This window comes from Phalacrocorax aristotelis, chromosome 3, assembly GCF_949628215.1.
Source record: "Phalacrocorax aristotelis chromosome 3, bGulAri2.1, whole genome shotgun sequence".
Taxonomy (NCBI): Eukaryota; Metazoa; Chordata; class Aves; order Suliformes; family Phalacrocoracidae; genus Phalacrocorax; species Phalacrocorax aristotelis.
The window spans coordinates 67,663,432-67,680,070 of record NC_134278.1 but is presented as its reverse complement, the minus strand read 5'-3'; the positions used below and the strand labels follow the sequence as shown (position 1 = coordinate 67,680,070).

Here is a 16,639-nt window from a genome sequence, read left to right as displayed (position 1 = left end):
TCCATCATAGTCCCTCCTATTTATCAGAATCTTTCTAAAATGGTTTAGCTGTATTTCCACCTATGATGAAAAATAATATTACGTAAACAAAGAAAGATAGTTCTGAAAATGAATCAACAGCTGTGGCAGATGATATATATCCCTGTACAAAGGGTGAGGATTTGGATGAAATTTTGTTTGTGCCCACACAAGATTAGTGTACCACTTCACTTCCTCTTACGATGCCAAAGTGAGATTTAAAAAATGCCTGAAAATGTAAGGCAAGGTTTTGGTCTTAAGCTAAATTAATTTCTACTACTAGTTTGAAGTAATTTTCTATACCTTGGAAGAGACTATAAACTATCACTACAATTATGTTCACTGAATCCTCATCTTATTTTGCAATTTGTACATAAAATAGGCAGGCTAGCTCTATCTATATTTGATACAAAGAGGTTACTAAGTTTTGATGCATACATTTCACTATCTGTGCTTCAGGCTATAAGCGCTAAAAGGAAGGGTTAAAAAGTCAACTTTCCATATCCTCCTGTAGATACCTCCCTCCACTTCCTCTTCTTTTAAATTGGTTTCCAGTTATTTGGTGGCCACAGTGGAAATCCCCTACGGAGAGTAGCTAGTTGTTAAGCTGCCTTATATAGTGCTGCACACCCTTAATTATTTCATAAACTTGTCAAGATATTTAATGGTAAATCCAGGAAAGCATTATTTAAATGAATTAAGAGGCATTTCTACTTTTTCTTCAGGAAATTTTTTTTTTGTCTTGCTAATGTAGAGGAATTGTTGAGCTGTCATTGGAATTATCTTTATAGCAAAGAGACAGCACATTTGATCTTGTTTAGTCACGATGCAAAGTCCATTAAAATCAGACTTCTGTTGCCTTCAGTGAGATTTACATCAAGGCTGCAAATCTCAAGAAGGGTAGGGAATGCAGCAGCATGGTAAATGCTATTCAATGCTTTTTGTTTACCCCGATGAGGGAAAAATAGGGCAACTGAGAAATGTAAGAGCTGATTTTCAAGGCCTGAGCAACGGTAATTTTGAGTCTTCATTACTCCCAGAGTATATTTTCCTGTGAAAAACATTATCAGCTGCAGCACTACTGAGATTCTCTCCTGGACAGTAGGGTCATTTGTAACGAACATGCTTAAACACCTCAGTGGAAGAGCATGCAGGGATAGGTCAATGTTCATTATTTACAAAATAAATGTAAAAAGCCTTGTGGACTGACAAAGTTTGTGTCTTTCACCTGGAAGAGGCATCTCTTATGTGAATGGAGTTGGTATAGTGTGTTTTCTAAAGGAATCCTGTCTTCTAGGAGTCTAGAAAGACATTTGCTTTGAAGGAGAGTAGTCTGTTTTACCTGACAAGGATAGTTCTTTATCATCTTTGTTGTCACATTTGTGGTCATAACTTAGCTTAATATACTCTTTAGCCTGGGGAAAAATAAAAGGCTATTTCCACATCTGTTTTCGTCCTGTGAGTGGTCTAATCATCACATGAGCCTGTGCAGAACTGGAGATTAAACTCGGGGAGATAACCATGGGTAATGAGAAGAACATAAAGGGAAGGCTGGAGATGAGAATCGAGGCACTACTTATACAGAGCCCTTGAAGATCTAGTGCAGACAGAGATTTCAGACATTTATTAGTTAAAAGGTCTCTGTCCAAAGTAAATAAGTATCCTGCCTCAAGGTTATTTTAACCTAATTTTGAAACCCAGCTCTGTTCAGTTATGCACAAGGATCTATGGTAAGGCATGTAAATAAATAGTAAAATATACACAGGTAGTGAATTTTTTGAACGCTCCGCATTGCTACTTACAAAGATATATTTTAGATGCCTAAAATGCCTTAAAATCAAGCCACAGAGAGAGCAAACAGCATCCTACCTACAGCTTGTCTATTTTAACATGGAGTAAAGTGAGGTGTGAAATGGCAGAGCCAGGGGTTTTGTTGCCCAGACTTTGGTGGATATCAGTACAGCTGTCGTGTTCAGAGATTATATTTGCTTAAGGAGGCAAGCCCTACATGAATTTACTGCCAGTATATTGTTGCCAATTTCAAGCAACTTTGGCAGAGGGAATGGTAATAGAGAGATTAATTTCTACAGGGTAGAGGAGAAAGTTTCTTTCACTGAGGAAATTTTTGCAGTGGGACTTCATCCAATAATAAGTGTCAGAAAATCCACAAGGAACAAGATATTATATATGACCTAAAAATTAGCAAGACATTTATATGAGAATTTGGAACCTGAAGAGTCTCCTCAGTTAAAGAATTTTTTTGCCTCTTTAATAATGGATAAGTTCAGATAGCAGACTTATCTAATTCAGTTGGAGACAACAAAATGCAAGAGTCAAATCTGCTGAAAATCTGCTCTTGACAGAGCTATTTAGTCTGATACCATTTTATAGCTCTGCTCTTGACAGAGCTATTTAGTCTGATGCCATTTTATACTTGGTAATCATTACTTTTCTCATCCTGTGATCCTGGTGCCTGTGTATGACATGGACATCACTGATGTTAGCCTCCACAAAATGGAGAGAGATGGGCCATGAAGCCGTCACACCATCAGGGTTGTGGAGCTCAGTCCTCTCTGGTAGCTGTCCTAAGTTCTGCTTGGGAGCATACCCTCTATCATTGACTTTCCCTGCTCCTCAGACAAGGCTGCAGCTGTAAGCAGCGGTGTCAGCACAAGTGTTGGGGCTGTTACACAGCTTGGTTGTATAGGCTGGTGTGGACCCAGGGCTCCTGGCTTCAGAGCAGTGCCTAGAGCAGTATGTATTGCTTTCCAGGGGCAGTCCTACATAGCAAAAATGGGGAAAAAAAAAAAAGGAGGGGAGGAATCCTTTGTTTGTGGACCCACAGCAAAATCAGGCAATGGAGCGAGCAGAAATGAAATCCTAGTTTTATGGAAGAATTAAGAAGGATTGTTGGATTGTTAAATGGCTGTCAAACGTTTGAAGAAATGCACTTAGGAATGTTGATTCAAATGTCTTTTGCTTGGTTTTCAGAGATGTGAAAGTAAAGGCTGGTGAATGGTTCTTTGAGGAACGAGCAAAGAAATATCCAGGTGAAGGTAATTGCTGGAACAGACCATAAAATGTTGTGTAATGCGTAGCCCTCACCTAAGTGAAACACAGAATGTAGTCTGCCACTGTATTTAATGTTTCTTCCACTTGGTGAGAGATTTGTCAGAAATTATCATGCAGTGTTTCTGTCTGTGCACTAAATAATACATGGATATCGACTACAAGAATGCATTTTAAAGTATATTTTATTTTGTATGAGTAATAAGAATAATAAAATTTCTGGCCATATCAATTCGAATTAAATGAGTGTGTAAGGCTTCTAAGAAATATGATGACATGAAATAAGTATAGAAATGTTAAAATATGTGTGCAGGAAGGAAACGATCTTGCATGCGTTATTTGTCAAAGTTAAAACTTCAATTGTTTTCACTGAGAAAGTTCTAAAGCTTAAAGAAATGACAGAATGGAATAAAGAAAAATATGTATAGCTATGAATCAACAGAGAGTTAAACACTTACTGTTTCTTTACTTTCAACCAGCTGCACCATTGCCTTGTGTTCAGTCTTTTCAGTGCAATTAACAATACAAAGCCTTAAAAGAACTTGCAGAGAGTGTGGATGGATTGCCCTATGGTGAATGTGTTTCACCAACTAAGGGCCTGTCGATCTTTGTTTTTACCAACAATGACTAATAAGGTGGAGAGGATTTCCTTCCTCTTTCCCTTGAAGCACTGATTTGTTGGCATTCTCTGGACACACTGCACCAACTCAATGTCCCTGTTGTACTGAGGGGCCCAAAACCGAACACCGCATTCGAGGTGCGGCCTCACCAGTGCCCAGTACAGGGGGATGATCACTCCCCTCCTCCTGCTGGCCACACTATTCCTGATACAAGCCAGGATGCTGTTGGCCTTCTTGGCCACCTGGGCACACTGCTGGCTCATGTTCAGCCGGCTGTCAGCCAACACCCCCAGGTCCTTTTCCTCCAGGCAGCTCTCCAGCCACTCCTCCCCAAGCCCGTAGCGTAGCGTTGCATGGGGTTGTTGTGACCCAAGTCCAGGACCTGGCACTTGGCTTCTCCCAGTTAACTGGTGATAGGATGAGAGGAAATGGCCTCAAGTTGTATTGGGGAGGATTAGATTGGATATTAGGAAAAATTTCTTTGCTCAAAGAGCGGTCAGGCATTGGAACAGGCTGCCCAGAGAGGTGGTGGGAGTCACCATCCCTGGAGGTGTTCAAAAAACGTGTAGACATGGCACTTCAGGACATGCTTTAAGAGGCATGGGGGTGTTGGCTTGACAGTTGGACTTGGTGATCCTAGAGGCCTTTTAGAATCTTAATGACTCTATGATTCAGATAGGCAACTATTTCACTTTGTGCCTGACTGCAGCTAAATGTTACAGTTTCATTTCCAGTGTCTGCATGGTATCTAGATTTAGGAATAGCTGGTAAAAAAGAAAGCACTGGACCTTAAATATCTCTTGGGAAACTTGAATAGGAAGAAGTTTATAAATGGAAGAATGTAATCAGGTAAATTTTGGGCAGTAGGTATTCATAAAAGACAGCAGGTAGCATGTTAAGGAAGTGAACTACAGTTCCTGCTAAAACAATTAGTTTAAAATTTGAAGGATTTCACTGAATTCCATTCTAGCTAATACAGTTTATTTTTTTAAAGTATTAGTTGACTGATCTTTTGAAGCACAGTTGTGTCCCATAATCATTATTAATAATTTTTCCTTATTCTTTTCAGCAAGTCTAAATCCAGTAATTTTAACAATCTCTCTCAGTTTCAGAAAATGCTGTATTGTTCTCAGACACTGAATCTGATATGGCAAGATAGTGACTGTCCCTCTTTCCAGTAAAATAAACAAGTTCTCACCTGCATTATCAAAGCTTTGTGGGTGCTCAAAGCATTTTGCTTAGTTAGTCTAATAGCAATACTGTTGAAGTCGCAAAGATCTAAGGATGTACAGAAGATAAGCCCGCAGGGAGAAATATGTTTTGTTTAGTTCCTTTGATTAGATCAACTGATATAATTAAAGGAGTTAAAAAATGGCAAACTTCTGAAACAGCAGCCATGGTAGTTGTGTATCCTTCAAGCCTGGAGAGGCAGTGCCCTCTTTTGGCTAGAAAATGTAATACAAGTGAACTATTTACTGTAAAATAAGCTTAACTGAAAAAAATACATTACAGTGAAGTTTTCTCATGTTGCAGAGAAAAAAAAAAAGTTACATTAGTATCTTTTTATTAATTTTGTGTAGTTTCTACCTAAGGAATAAAAGTAATATTTTACTAAAAGTGGGAGATTGCCTTACTGACTAAAATTAAAAATCTAAGAAATAATTTAATGCTGCAATAAATCAAGATATCAAATATTATTTATTAATAACAGAGCATTAAGTATGGAGCTCTGATTGAAATTTGTAACATCAGTAGTTGATTATTGTTTCTACCACCACCAAGGTCTGCTACTTATATGTAAGTAGTATGTTATAATTAATGACATCTTCAGCAAAACATAGATCACACGCTGATTTCTTTATTAGGAATGATCAGTGACTAAAGCCACTCCAGATATTTTCAGCTGGCCATTTGTTACATGCATTTAGCCCTTCTTTCTGTTGGCAATCACTCGGGAGCAAACTACATTTTTATGAGTCTTCATTGTTTGTGCCTGGTGGAGCGCTTGATCCTTGGTGTTCTTTATATCATGTGGCTGCTCGCCTGAGGAACGTGACATGGTTGCTATTTCCCCACAGGGATGGCCTTAGCAAAAGGGTTTTGTCATGTTTGTGAGCTAGTCATGCATTTTCATGATTGTTCAGGTCTCTGGTAGAAGAAGTGAAAAGAATTTTTCATAAGATGCAAGAGATGACCATGTGCCTACTCTTGTACACATTTTCAAGCTTTCCATAGTGTTTGAGTTTTGTGGTTGAAGTGTGCTTTAGCGCAGTGGGCCCATGCACTACCTGCCTCCTGGACTTCAGGAGGCTGAGGGCACGTAGCACCTGTAGGAATGGGCCTGTCAGCCTCCATACATGATTGTCCTTTGCATTTGTGAAGAGCTGGTCTGAACGTGTCACCTGTGGGAGGTGAAGGGGCAATCATGATAGAATTTGTGATAAAAGAGAAACCTGCCTATTCCTTGGCATGTATGCTGATATGTCAGGTGGGTGTTGATTTCACTCCAGACTTGCACGTGCATGAGCTTCTGTAAATACAGGACAGTTCATGAGAAGGCATTGATTTTAGAAAGTATTATACGGGCATTAGTAACTGCTGTCATTGCTAAATGACCTTTGGGTGTTTTTTTTTCCCTCCTTCACAGGCAGACATGAAACAGTTGGTGCAAAGCTCTTGAAATCTTATCAGAAACTGAGGTAAGACTCATAAAAGGACAAATGGTCCTAGGACACTGAGAATTTTTATATGTGGTATATTGTATGCTATAAACCAGCCAGCAGTTTGTGTTTTTTTATTATGAAAAGCGGATTTCTATACTTTTGGAGTACAAATGGTAAAAGCATAGAAAAATTACTGGTTTTATCTCTCAGCAATCCATAGAAAGGGTCTCAAGTACAAAACAGAGTACCATGTTTAGAGCAATAGTTTCTTATTTACTTGAAATGAATGGGCGTGCAGTTTTTTTGTTATATCAGCTTATATTTTTTGCATACATGTTGCACCAATATCTTTCAAATTTACACATTACTTTTGAATGATCAGAGATGAAAATTATTTACTAGGTATAATAGCAATATCATAATTATTTGCTCAATGGGAGATACTGCTGATTTGATAACTTTAGATTAAATAGTAGACAAGAAACTCTGTATTCATTAAGGTGCATCCACTTACTAAGACTTAAAACAAGTAAAAAAATCCAGTTTACACTGAATACATACTTTGACCTGAGGCCTAAGCATGACCATACTTAAGTTATTACCAGTGATATATAATGAAATAACAGTCTACTTAACCTATACTGTATAAAAGAAACCTTGTTCCTTTAAATTTTTTTTTTAATAAGTAAAACAAGATACAAAGAGATGCCTCAATTTTATGATAATTATCTGTTGAGACATAGCTGCATAAGACAGAAACTTACAGTCAACTAGATATGATCCTAACCAGGGCTGCATAAGGACTTGCTTTTACACAGATGTGGTAAAGTAAAAGAGAATCAGAAAAGAAGTTCACTGGCTGCCTTTAGGGTCTGTGATTGTGCGGTGATAACAGACGCAGTCAGATAACAGATTATTTTTTTTCCACAGACCTGGGCTATTTACAACAGATGAAATGGCTGGAATGCTGTAAAGGAGCTCTAACAGCTCTGAGCCTAGGCAAGGAAGGATTCTTTTAGTATTGTGAATAAAGATGACTGTTTTCTGAAAACATCTCTGAAACAGAGATGGGGTTCATTACACAGGAATTATGTTTTAACATTCGAGGCACAGATTGTAATGCTGCCAGCCATATAGAAGCCTAGGAAGTCTGTCCTAAATTAGGCCTTCCTGATCATTTTAAATTAATAATTCTGCTTAGAGCACCCCAAGATTGAGAAGATAGAAAGTTAGTCCTAACTCTTACGAACAGGCAATATGCCTGTGCTTCAACTCTTAAAGACACAGGATCTCTACCCACATCTTTAGATTGCAGGGAAGACGGATAATAAAGATAGGTGTGCATGATAATAAAGATATGTGCATGAATGTGGTGGCTTATTTATCCATCTATTAGCATAATGTATTAATTGTTGCACTGTATTGTTTCTTAAATTTCTAGCAAAATTTCTGTCGTACCTCCAACTCCACCTCCTTTCACAGAATCCACATCAGGAAGCAATGTGACGGTAAATGTACATATCTTCAAAATATACATATACATGCACCTCTTAGGGTGTCATTCATATGAAATGGCCAGCCACAGAAATGCAGTAAATAGCAACTGCTGTAGCGTCATATTGTGCTATAAGTGCTGCCTGATGTTCCTCTGTCATTTTTTTTTATGCCGCATTGGTAGTAGGAGAGAAAGGTCAGAGTCTATCATAAGGGATGTTTTCAATTAGTTTTTGGTTTTTGAGGGAAGTGATTAACCGTCTCTACTTGGCACTAGAATACTGCACCTGGTTTTTGGTGCCTCACTACAGCAAGGCTGGACTGAGATCTCCTGATCTCCCCTCCAGCCTGAAGGATCCCATGAGCCTATGATATTCGACAGTCATTTATAAAGCGATCATTCCATGTATTACTTTCATTACTGAGTGAAAAACAGTGAATTTGATGGTTGCCTTTGCAAGGTAGTTTCTAGTGCACAGAATAGTAGGACATGGCTCAGAACTCACTGAGATTGCACTAAATTACTATTTCAGTTTATTTTGGACTGGGTCCTGAGGCCCTAGTTTTGTAGCCCATTGCATTCTGTAAACATTCTGATATGTGCTTACCTGGAGTTTGATGAAAACTCTTTGATCCAGAGGCACAGGAGCATCCATAATAGATAGGACTTTCCTACTTGAAGTATTAAATACATTACAACCAATCAGTGATGTAATTAGCTGCATTTATCAAATTGCTATGTGATCACCCTGCAAGGAGTTCCACTTATATATCAAGGAGTATGGAATGGAAAAGATTATTTTCCATCTTCCTACATTAGTGTGACAGTTTTCAACCATGTCAGCATAAGTCCTCAGATGTATTTGTCTACAGAATTGAGTGCAGCCTTACCATCTGATTGTTATGTGGTCTGTAGGTATGTGATCAGGGAAACTTCGAAACAGCAAATATTTTGTGTTTTCTTACTTTTGGCATCTCCCATTTGCAGGAACTCAGTCGGTCTAAATGTTTTAATAAGTCTGTGGAAAACTTGTTTTTGTCTCTCACAACACATATAAAAAGTAAGTAGCTTTCATGGCTTTGTCATTCTAGAGTAATGTAGGCAAATGTTTCCTTTTTTTGCCAACATATTGGCCAAAAAATAGTTATAAATAAAGGGTATTGGGTAATGGCTGAAATGACTAATGCCAAGACTGAACCAACCTGAAAGATAATACAGTAAGTCTAATTATCCTTCAGTATTCTGCTAGTTGTTTAACAAGCTGATGATACCAACCCAGAATGCCTTCCTTGTAAAGATGTGAAAAGACTGTATAATATTATTTTAAAGTTTACTGGATGCTCAGGTGCAGTATATTTAACTCATGTCAGCACAGCATAATAACCACTTTCTTCTGTAGTGATCTTCATGTTATCTCTCTGACTGAACCCCAACTGACCCCATCAAAGAATCTATCATGTAATGGAAGTAGAGTTCAATATTTTCATTCACTGGCAGTTTTCAGGAGGAATTCCTTCCGCTTTCTCAGTCTGTCTAGTTGTGTGGTTTTTTTCAGTGCATACTTCTAAGAGCCAGCCAGTCCTAACAACTTCTTGGTTCTTCTTTCATTCTGATACTTTTGATTCCTTCCATTCCCTTATGCTGCCTGCTGTTCTTTAGGGTGCAGACTGTATATGCACCTATAAGGCTAACTACGCTGATGACAGCCAGCCTTTGTGAAGAGCAAATTAAAGGCATCAGTGACCAGAGGAAAAAAACTTCTGAGCCATATGAAGATTACAGGGTCTTGCAGATTTGCATGTTTTTGAATGAACCTCAGTTTTTTCTTACTAGCTTTTTCTTAGACAACCCCACATGTAAGATTAGAACAGAATAAATTTGATTTAGTGCCTATCTGCCTTCCCCCCCAACTCTTGCCTTAGATCTTGTTTGGTCTTTCCTCGAACTTCTTCCACCCATCCTAAAGGCCTGTTCTTCTTTAACTACACAAATGTAATATGGTGTCTGTGTGAACACATATTAAAGCTCTGCAGAGGCAAAATGGCTCGCGCTTGTAAACAGAGGAGTAGTGTAGGGTGTCATAGGATGCTTTGGTACCGGAAGCAGATAGCTGAGGCAGCACAGAAGTGGATGCAAAGACTCTGCTTTCTGTTAGTTTGAAGCCTGGTCATATCCCACAGTTACTGGTAAAGACTGTCAGGACTGCAGCAAGCTAATTTAATAGTTCACTGCTACCAAAAGGAAGGTCCTACTCCCCTGCCCCAAGTCCTTCTTCTTTCTCTGTTTCTGGTCTTATGCTGCCATTGCTTAACTTGAATTAGCACCAGTGTTTCTGGACCCCTCTGGAAACTGATTTAGTCAATTAAAGGGCAGAACATTAACCCAGACAAAACACGTAGGTACTTTTCTGCCAGTTTGATGAGTTAAGTAGGCTCAAGATAGGGCATATATGTTGGAACCTGCACAACAGAGGATGCTGCACCATGTGTCCGGGAGCCAGGGATTGAGGAAGGGAGAGCAGCGGTTGCAGAGGGGGGATGGCAGCAAGTAATTAGCTCAGTTCAGCTGTATGTGAAATCCCACTCAGGTGCTATCATCCTCAGTTAGGGTAGAACCTTTTAATTTGTGAGAAAATAACAGGCTGTTGCAATCATTGAAGTCAATAATTAAAAAGTATAGGAAATCTTATAGAGAGAAAGATTGGGGCGTCTTGGCTTAAGAAAACAGGTTTTTCAGACAATATGGCCTCTTAATGAAACCCGGTACTGTGCTGATAAATGATTTCGGTCACAAGAGTCTAAAGTTAGTACTCTATATCTTATCTAGATAAAAATGTCCCAGTTTGCAGTGGTATTTAATACACCCAGCTCTTGTGTATTGCAGTAAATAAACCTGGAGAACCTCGTTATGCCTCTGATTCTATCACTAGAGCTGGTGTGTGTGTGTCTGAGAGGAGCGGGAACACAGGATTAGTGCGTGCAGCACAATGCTGCCGTTGTACAGCCTGCTCTTTATGCTGTTACCTCCTGTTCCAGTGTGGTTTGGCAGCAACAGGAGATTATAATCCAGTGTTTGCCATTTGGTGAATGTAAAATGGGTTGATGGTTGTAGTTTTATTTGCAGTGCAAAATCATCCTTGGCGCTAGAGATAGTGTCTGTCTTACTGACCATTTGGGTAGAGAAGCCTAAGGAGGAATTGATATGAAACATGAACAATCTTTTTTTTTCTCATAGTAACCTGTTCTGTAATCTGTTCATTTTAAGAGAGTGTGAGGCAAGCTTGTGTTTCTGCTTCTACTGCTCGTCAAGCTAGTCAGATTGTATCTACTCCATTAGATCTCTCACTCCAGTCTCCTTTACGATCTCTGATTTCCCTGTGTATTTTAAAAACCTGGTTTCATTTACAGTCAGAGATGACTTAATTGAGCCTGCCTGTGAATATGTCACATGATGCCTTAATGGTGTACAAAGAGTACAGTAAACATCTGAGGACTGAATGCTTCTAAGAACAAAACTAACCCAAAGTGGCTTTAAAAATCACACTTGAATGTGCCATTGGTTTTGAATGCTATAATGACATATTGTCTGCTGTCTGAAGTTCCTCCGCAGAGCCTCATGTTGTGAGAGAGATATTTATTTCTTCTGTATGAATTAAACATATGATAGCTGTTTCATGTACCACTTATAAGTTATTAATTCTTCATGAGAGACTATCTGGGATTTACAACAAAGTGTCTGCTGCTAAGCCTGCTAGTTTTCAACTTCAGAAATCATGGATGAGTGCTGCCCTTCCCTTTAAGTGAAGTTCTGACTGTACCCTGAGGAATAAGAAGCAGAAAGTGGCACACTAAATGTCTAATTGTCCTATAGATTTATTTGACAATAAACTAGATGTTACTGAAATGCTAATTCAATAAGGTACTTAAGTATGGACGTAAGTTTATCCATATGAGTAATGTTATTGAAGTCAATGAGGGCCACTCATGTTCTTAAAATTATATGTGGTTTGGGACCAGAGTATGTAATATCTCTCTTTGGATAAATTTCTAAATATTTTCCAATATGCTCTGCTTTCTAATTTCCATTGTCATTGCACTTTATGTTGTTACAACAATCTTGCTTTTATCCTGAACCAAATCAACTGCTTTACAAATCAAATTTTATATAGGGGCTGTAGTGGCTACTTCTGCAGGGAAACTGTATTTGATAGCATACAACAATTCCTTGCAGCAGCTATAATGACAGGAAGCAAGGAGTGTAATTTCCAGCTGAAACAGCAGGAAGGATTTAGGTAGGCAAAATATAATTATACAAAATGGGACAAGCACTTGCCTTCCCATCTGTTTCTTACTCTTAGGAGATCAATGCTAAAATTATAGGATGAAAGTTTGAAAGCTACAGAATTAACCCATAAATCTACAGGATTGCTTGTGATGTTTGTTAGAGTGATTTCTCTCTTTTATTTTCACTTCAGAAATGTCTAAGTCCCAGAATGATATGGCTGACAGATGTCTCCTAACCACAGATTATGGGCAGAACGTGGAAAGAAGGAAGGAAAGAAGGAGCCAGTCTGACACTGCCATCAACATTACAAGCAGGGTATCCATATTATTACACACAGTCTCTAACTGTAAGGGCTGTTTCAGGAATGGAATATATTTGTAAGAATAATGACTTACACAGTGGAATTTTATTACACGAGCAAGGCTTAGCTGATGTTCACTGACAGTGGCCAGAACTCTGCTTCTTCACAAGGTTTTTGGCTGAGTCTGTACACTTGATCTCAGCCCAGAGCTGAAATGTTAGACCGAGATTTTACAATACATACACAGGGGGGAGAGGGTGGGTCATTTTGCTCTCAGGTACTCACAGACTCTCTTGAGGCTGATTGATGTCTGGTCTGTGTGACTGTCAGGCTGCAGGGAGGTGCTCTGTCCCTTCTGCTCCTCCTGCTCCTCTTGCTCCTCTTGCTGCTGAATGGGACCAAGCTATGACCATCCAAAACCCATCCTGGCACTTTCTGAGAACTTTTTGATTTGGCAAGGAGAAAGCATTGACTGCTGTTAGTTGTTGGGCAACTTCCCTTTTCTTTTTGCTTTGGTTACAGTCTCTAGCTTTCAGTGTTTTCTTGAGAAGTTTGAGAAAAATCCAGTCATCTGTTTTCCACAAATTGCGCAGGGCTGAAGCTGATGTCACATATCTGCTTTAAAGTTACACCGAAGATCTTGTTTTGTACACTTTCACCTCTCAAGTGACTGAACTTTATCCATACTCAATTTTCCACATAGTGAGTACTTACTGAATTGCCTTGTTCGTCTGAATGAGGTAAATGTGGTCTGCTAAGTGCCTGAATTAGATGCTGAGAAAAGCTTTTGCTTTGGGCCAGACCTCATGGCAAATATTACTCACAGCTCCCTTGGTGCATGCTTTTCGCTTTCCTCTGAAGTGTTAGGTGTTGATAAATGGAAGAGACAGGATGTCAGACCACATGGACTAGTGGTCTGAATTGGCCCAACAAGGTCTGTGAACTCTGCAAAATTAGTTCTGGTATTTCTGTATGCAGTTATAAACAAAATTGAAAACAATTATTAACTACCTGAGCGTTGCTTTCATTGTGGCAAACCTCACTTCAGTGTTACTTTATTCCTTTATACTTTATTTAATGCACAAAAAAACAATTGGACTTGGGAGATTATGAACTTAAACTACGCTTCACTGCATGCTGATCACACATGGCCTGTCATGTTTAAAAGATGGATATGGATTCTTTGGCTTGAGAAATGTATTAGTAGGAGATTCCACATTATTTGTGTGGGTTTTTAATTGCCCATTTAAAGATTTAGGACTTAATTTATGTCCACCCTTTGCATTACAGATTTTGAAAGACAGATTTCAGTGTTACATGTGTCACAGCTCTATTTCTCTGAGTCAGGAAGCTTTGGTTTCATTCAAATCAGTTAGACTATATTTAAGCTACAATTTTAGTTTTGCTGGAATTACTGTTGATTTTTTTTCTTGTGAATATCATCTCTGACATTAGGTTTTTTTAATATTGAAGGAAATTTTACTCATCTGTCCTTGCACTTACATGATGTTTTTTTGTATCTTTCCTGTGATTTTAAAAATTATTTTTAATATCTTTCAATGGCATTATTGCATTATTCTTCCATTTTTTTCTTTTCCATCTTTGTTTTCTTTTAATAAGGGTAGGTGTTTACATCCTTACTGGAACTGTGACTTAAGGTCAGGAACAGAACCTGTTTTAAATTACACTTGCAAAACAACTAATTACTCAAATTTATAACAAAATATGATGTAGAAATCTTGTTTTGATTTTCACCCCAGAAAGAACTTTTTTGGAGAATGAATCAAAATAGTATTTTATTTCCCCTAGAAAGTGTGCACTTTTCTTCTAGGAAAGACTGGGAAGTAATAGCTGTAACTCTGCCATTGTGAATGTGCAGGTATAAGATTGGGGCACCACTTCAGTCTCGAGAGCACTATCTGTTTCTTAAGTAAGTTTTCCAAATTTGTGATATGTTCAGAGCTTGATTCCTTCAGATTAAAGTTGAAAGAGATTATTTTTAACTTCAGTAACAGCGAAAAAACAATCCAATGGCAAGAGCTGCCAGCCAGTGTAAATTCTGGATTTTAGAAAGTTAACTGAATAGTGTTTTCTAGGGCCTCTCACCATCAGAATTTCTAAGTTCATTAAAGGAACTGCAATTACACCTGCCTCACTGGTGGAGCAAGCAGACATGTGCAAGCTTTGGGAGCTGTTTGTGGTGCATTGGTAGCTGTGGGTTACCCCTCCTGTGGCAGCAGATGCACTCTGCTGCAGACATTAGAGCTGGGCTATGTGGCAGTTTGCATATGTGGCCTGATGCTTTGTCACCTGATGCTCACTCATAGTTGTGTTGCCTTGTCAATCACTTATATTCTGTTTAGCATAATAGAGAAGACTTTCTAATCCAAGTAGTAGCTAGAATTCAGTGTGTAGTAGGTTGTTCTGTTTAGCAAGTGAAATTGGTGGTGTTTCAGGTTTTTATAAAGCAGAAGAAAATTTCTCTGCTTAGAAATATGATGTTCTGGTTTTGGTCGGGGTTTTTTGAGACTATATTCTGAATGTATTTTCTGTCTGTTTCCTTCTCACAAGGGAATTTAATTAATTTTTACATCTATTCTTAAGGTAGGACAGTTATTACACATAATTTTTGTGTGTTATAACAGCATACTGGTTTGGATTTTGCACATCCTGTTTTTTCAGAAGTAATCTCAATATATTATCTCCTCCGTTGTCCTCATGCTTTAGTGCTTTCTGCTGATGATGCAGGAGGTGTTCCCAGGTCTGTTAAATATATATTATCTGTTTCTTCTATGCAAATAAGTCCCAATCCTTTTGTTGATTTGGTCACACTATATTCTTTCTAGCCTTTCAGGTAATCCCAGTTATGCAATTATTTTCTTAGACCCTAACCCTGTAAAATTTCTTACCTCACTCTTTTCCTACCCATTGAACTGTGAACATACTTTTCAAAGATTGTGTTATCCAGGGGTAATGGTGTGCCAGAATGAGCTAAAATCTGTTGTCAGCATGTTTCTAGCTATATGTATTAGTCTTTTGGCACTTCATTCTACTAACTGTTCTTATGGTAACAGAGGTGGCTGAAGGTAAATCTGGGGGAGTTTTGCTACTATGTATCTTAATTTTCCACAGTTTACTAGGGTTTTCATGGGAGGATTGGAAAGGTAGATGGGCTTACTCAAAGCAAAGTCAAGAAAAATTCAGAAATTTAAACTTTTTTTATAATCAACTTTTTCTTATTTAGATAAGAGCCTGTGAGTCTGTTTCTGTTTTCAAGTCTCTTTCAACCTATATTCATTCCTTCATATGTAGACATGGGTGTGTGTCATGCATATTGCAAAATACTAATTTTATTTTTTTTAATTTCCTAGAAGCAAGATATTTTTTCTTGGAAAATTAGTGTTTTGTTAAAGGCTTATGAGACCTTTTATTCATATAGTGCTGCTTTTTGTGTGTTATAAGTAGGTTGTCATTAGTAATCGCTCTGATAGTGATCCTTAGATCAGGTGATGGTATGTTGATTTTAGAAGATTATCTAATCATAGAATCATTAAGGTTTGAAAAGGCCTCTAGGATCGTCAAGTCCAACCATCAACCCAGCACCACCTTGTCTCCTAAACCATGTCCCAAAGTGCCATGTCTACATGTTTTTTGAACACCTCCAGGGATGGTGACTCCACCACCTCTCTGGGCAGCCTGTTCCAATGCCTGACCACTCTTTCAGTAAAGATATTTTTCCTAATATCCAATCTAAACCTCCCCTGATGTAGCTTGAGGCCATTTCATCTCATTCTATCGCTAGTAACTTGGGAGAAGAGATGAACACCCACCTCACTGCAACCTCCTTTCAGGTAATTGTAGAGAGCAATAAGGTCTCCCCTCAGCCTCCTCTTCTCCAGACTAAACAACCCCAGTTCCCTCAGCCGCTCCTCATAAGACTTGTGCTCCAGGCCCTTCACCAGCTTCGCTGCCCTTCTTTGGACGCGCTCCAGCAACTCAATGTCCCTCTTGTACTGAGGGGCCCAAAACCGAACACCGCATTCAAGGTGCGGCCTCACCAGTGCCCAGTACAGGGGGTTGATCACTCCCCTCCTCCTGTTGGCCATGCTATTCCTGATACAAGCCAGGATGCTGTTGGCCTTCTTGGCCACCTGGGCACACTGCTGGCTCATGCTCAGCTGGCTGTCAG

At 38.8% G+C, this 16,639-nt stretch overlaps 1 protein-coding gene across 1 annotated transcript in view; it reads left to right on the top strand.

Annotated features, from left to right (window-relative positions):
* SYTL3 (synaptotagmin like 3) overlaps positions 1–16,639 on the top strand; it is a 36,726-nt gene that overhangs the window by 7,068 nt on the left and 13,019 nt on the right. Inside the window, exons 4-8 of the mRNA XM_075087829.1 lie at positions 3,010–3,074; positions 6,355–6,406; positions 7,812–7,878; positions 8,853–8,925; positions 12,340–12,464. Coding sequence (XP_074943930.1) covers positions 3,010–3,074; positions 6,355–6,406; positions 7,812–7,878; positions 8,853–8,925; positions 12,340–12,464 — 382 coding nt within the window. The remainder of the gene's footprint in view (positions 1–3,009; positions 3,075–6,354; positions 6,407–7,811; positions 7,879–8,852; positions 8,926–12,339; positions 12,465–16,639) is intronic.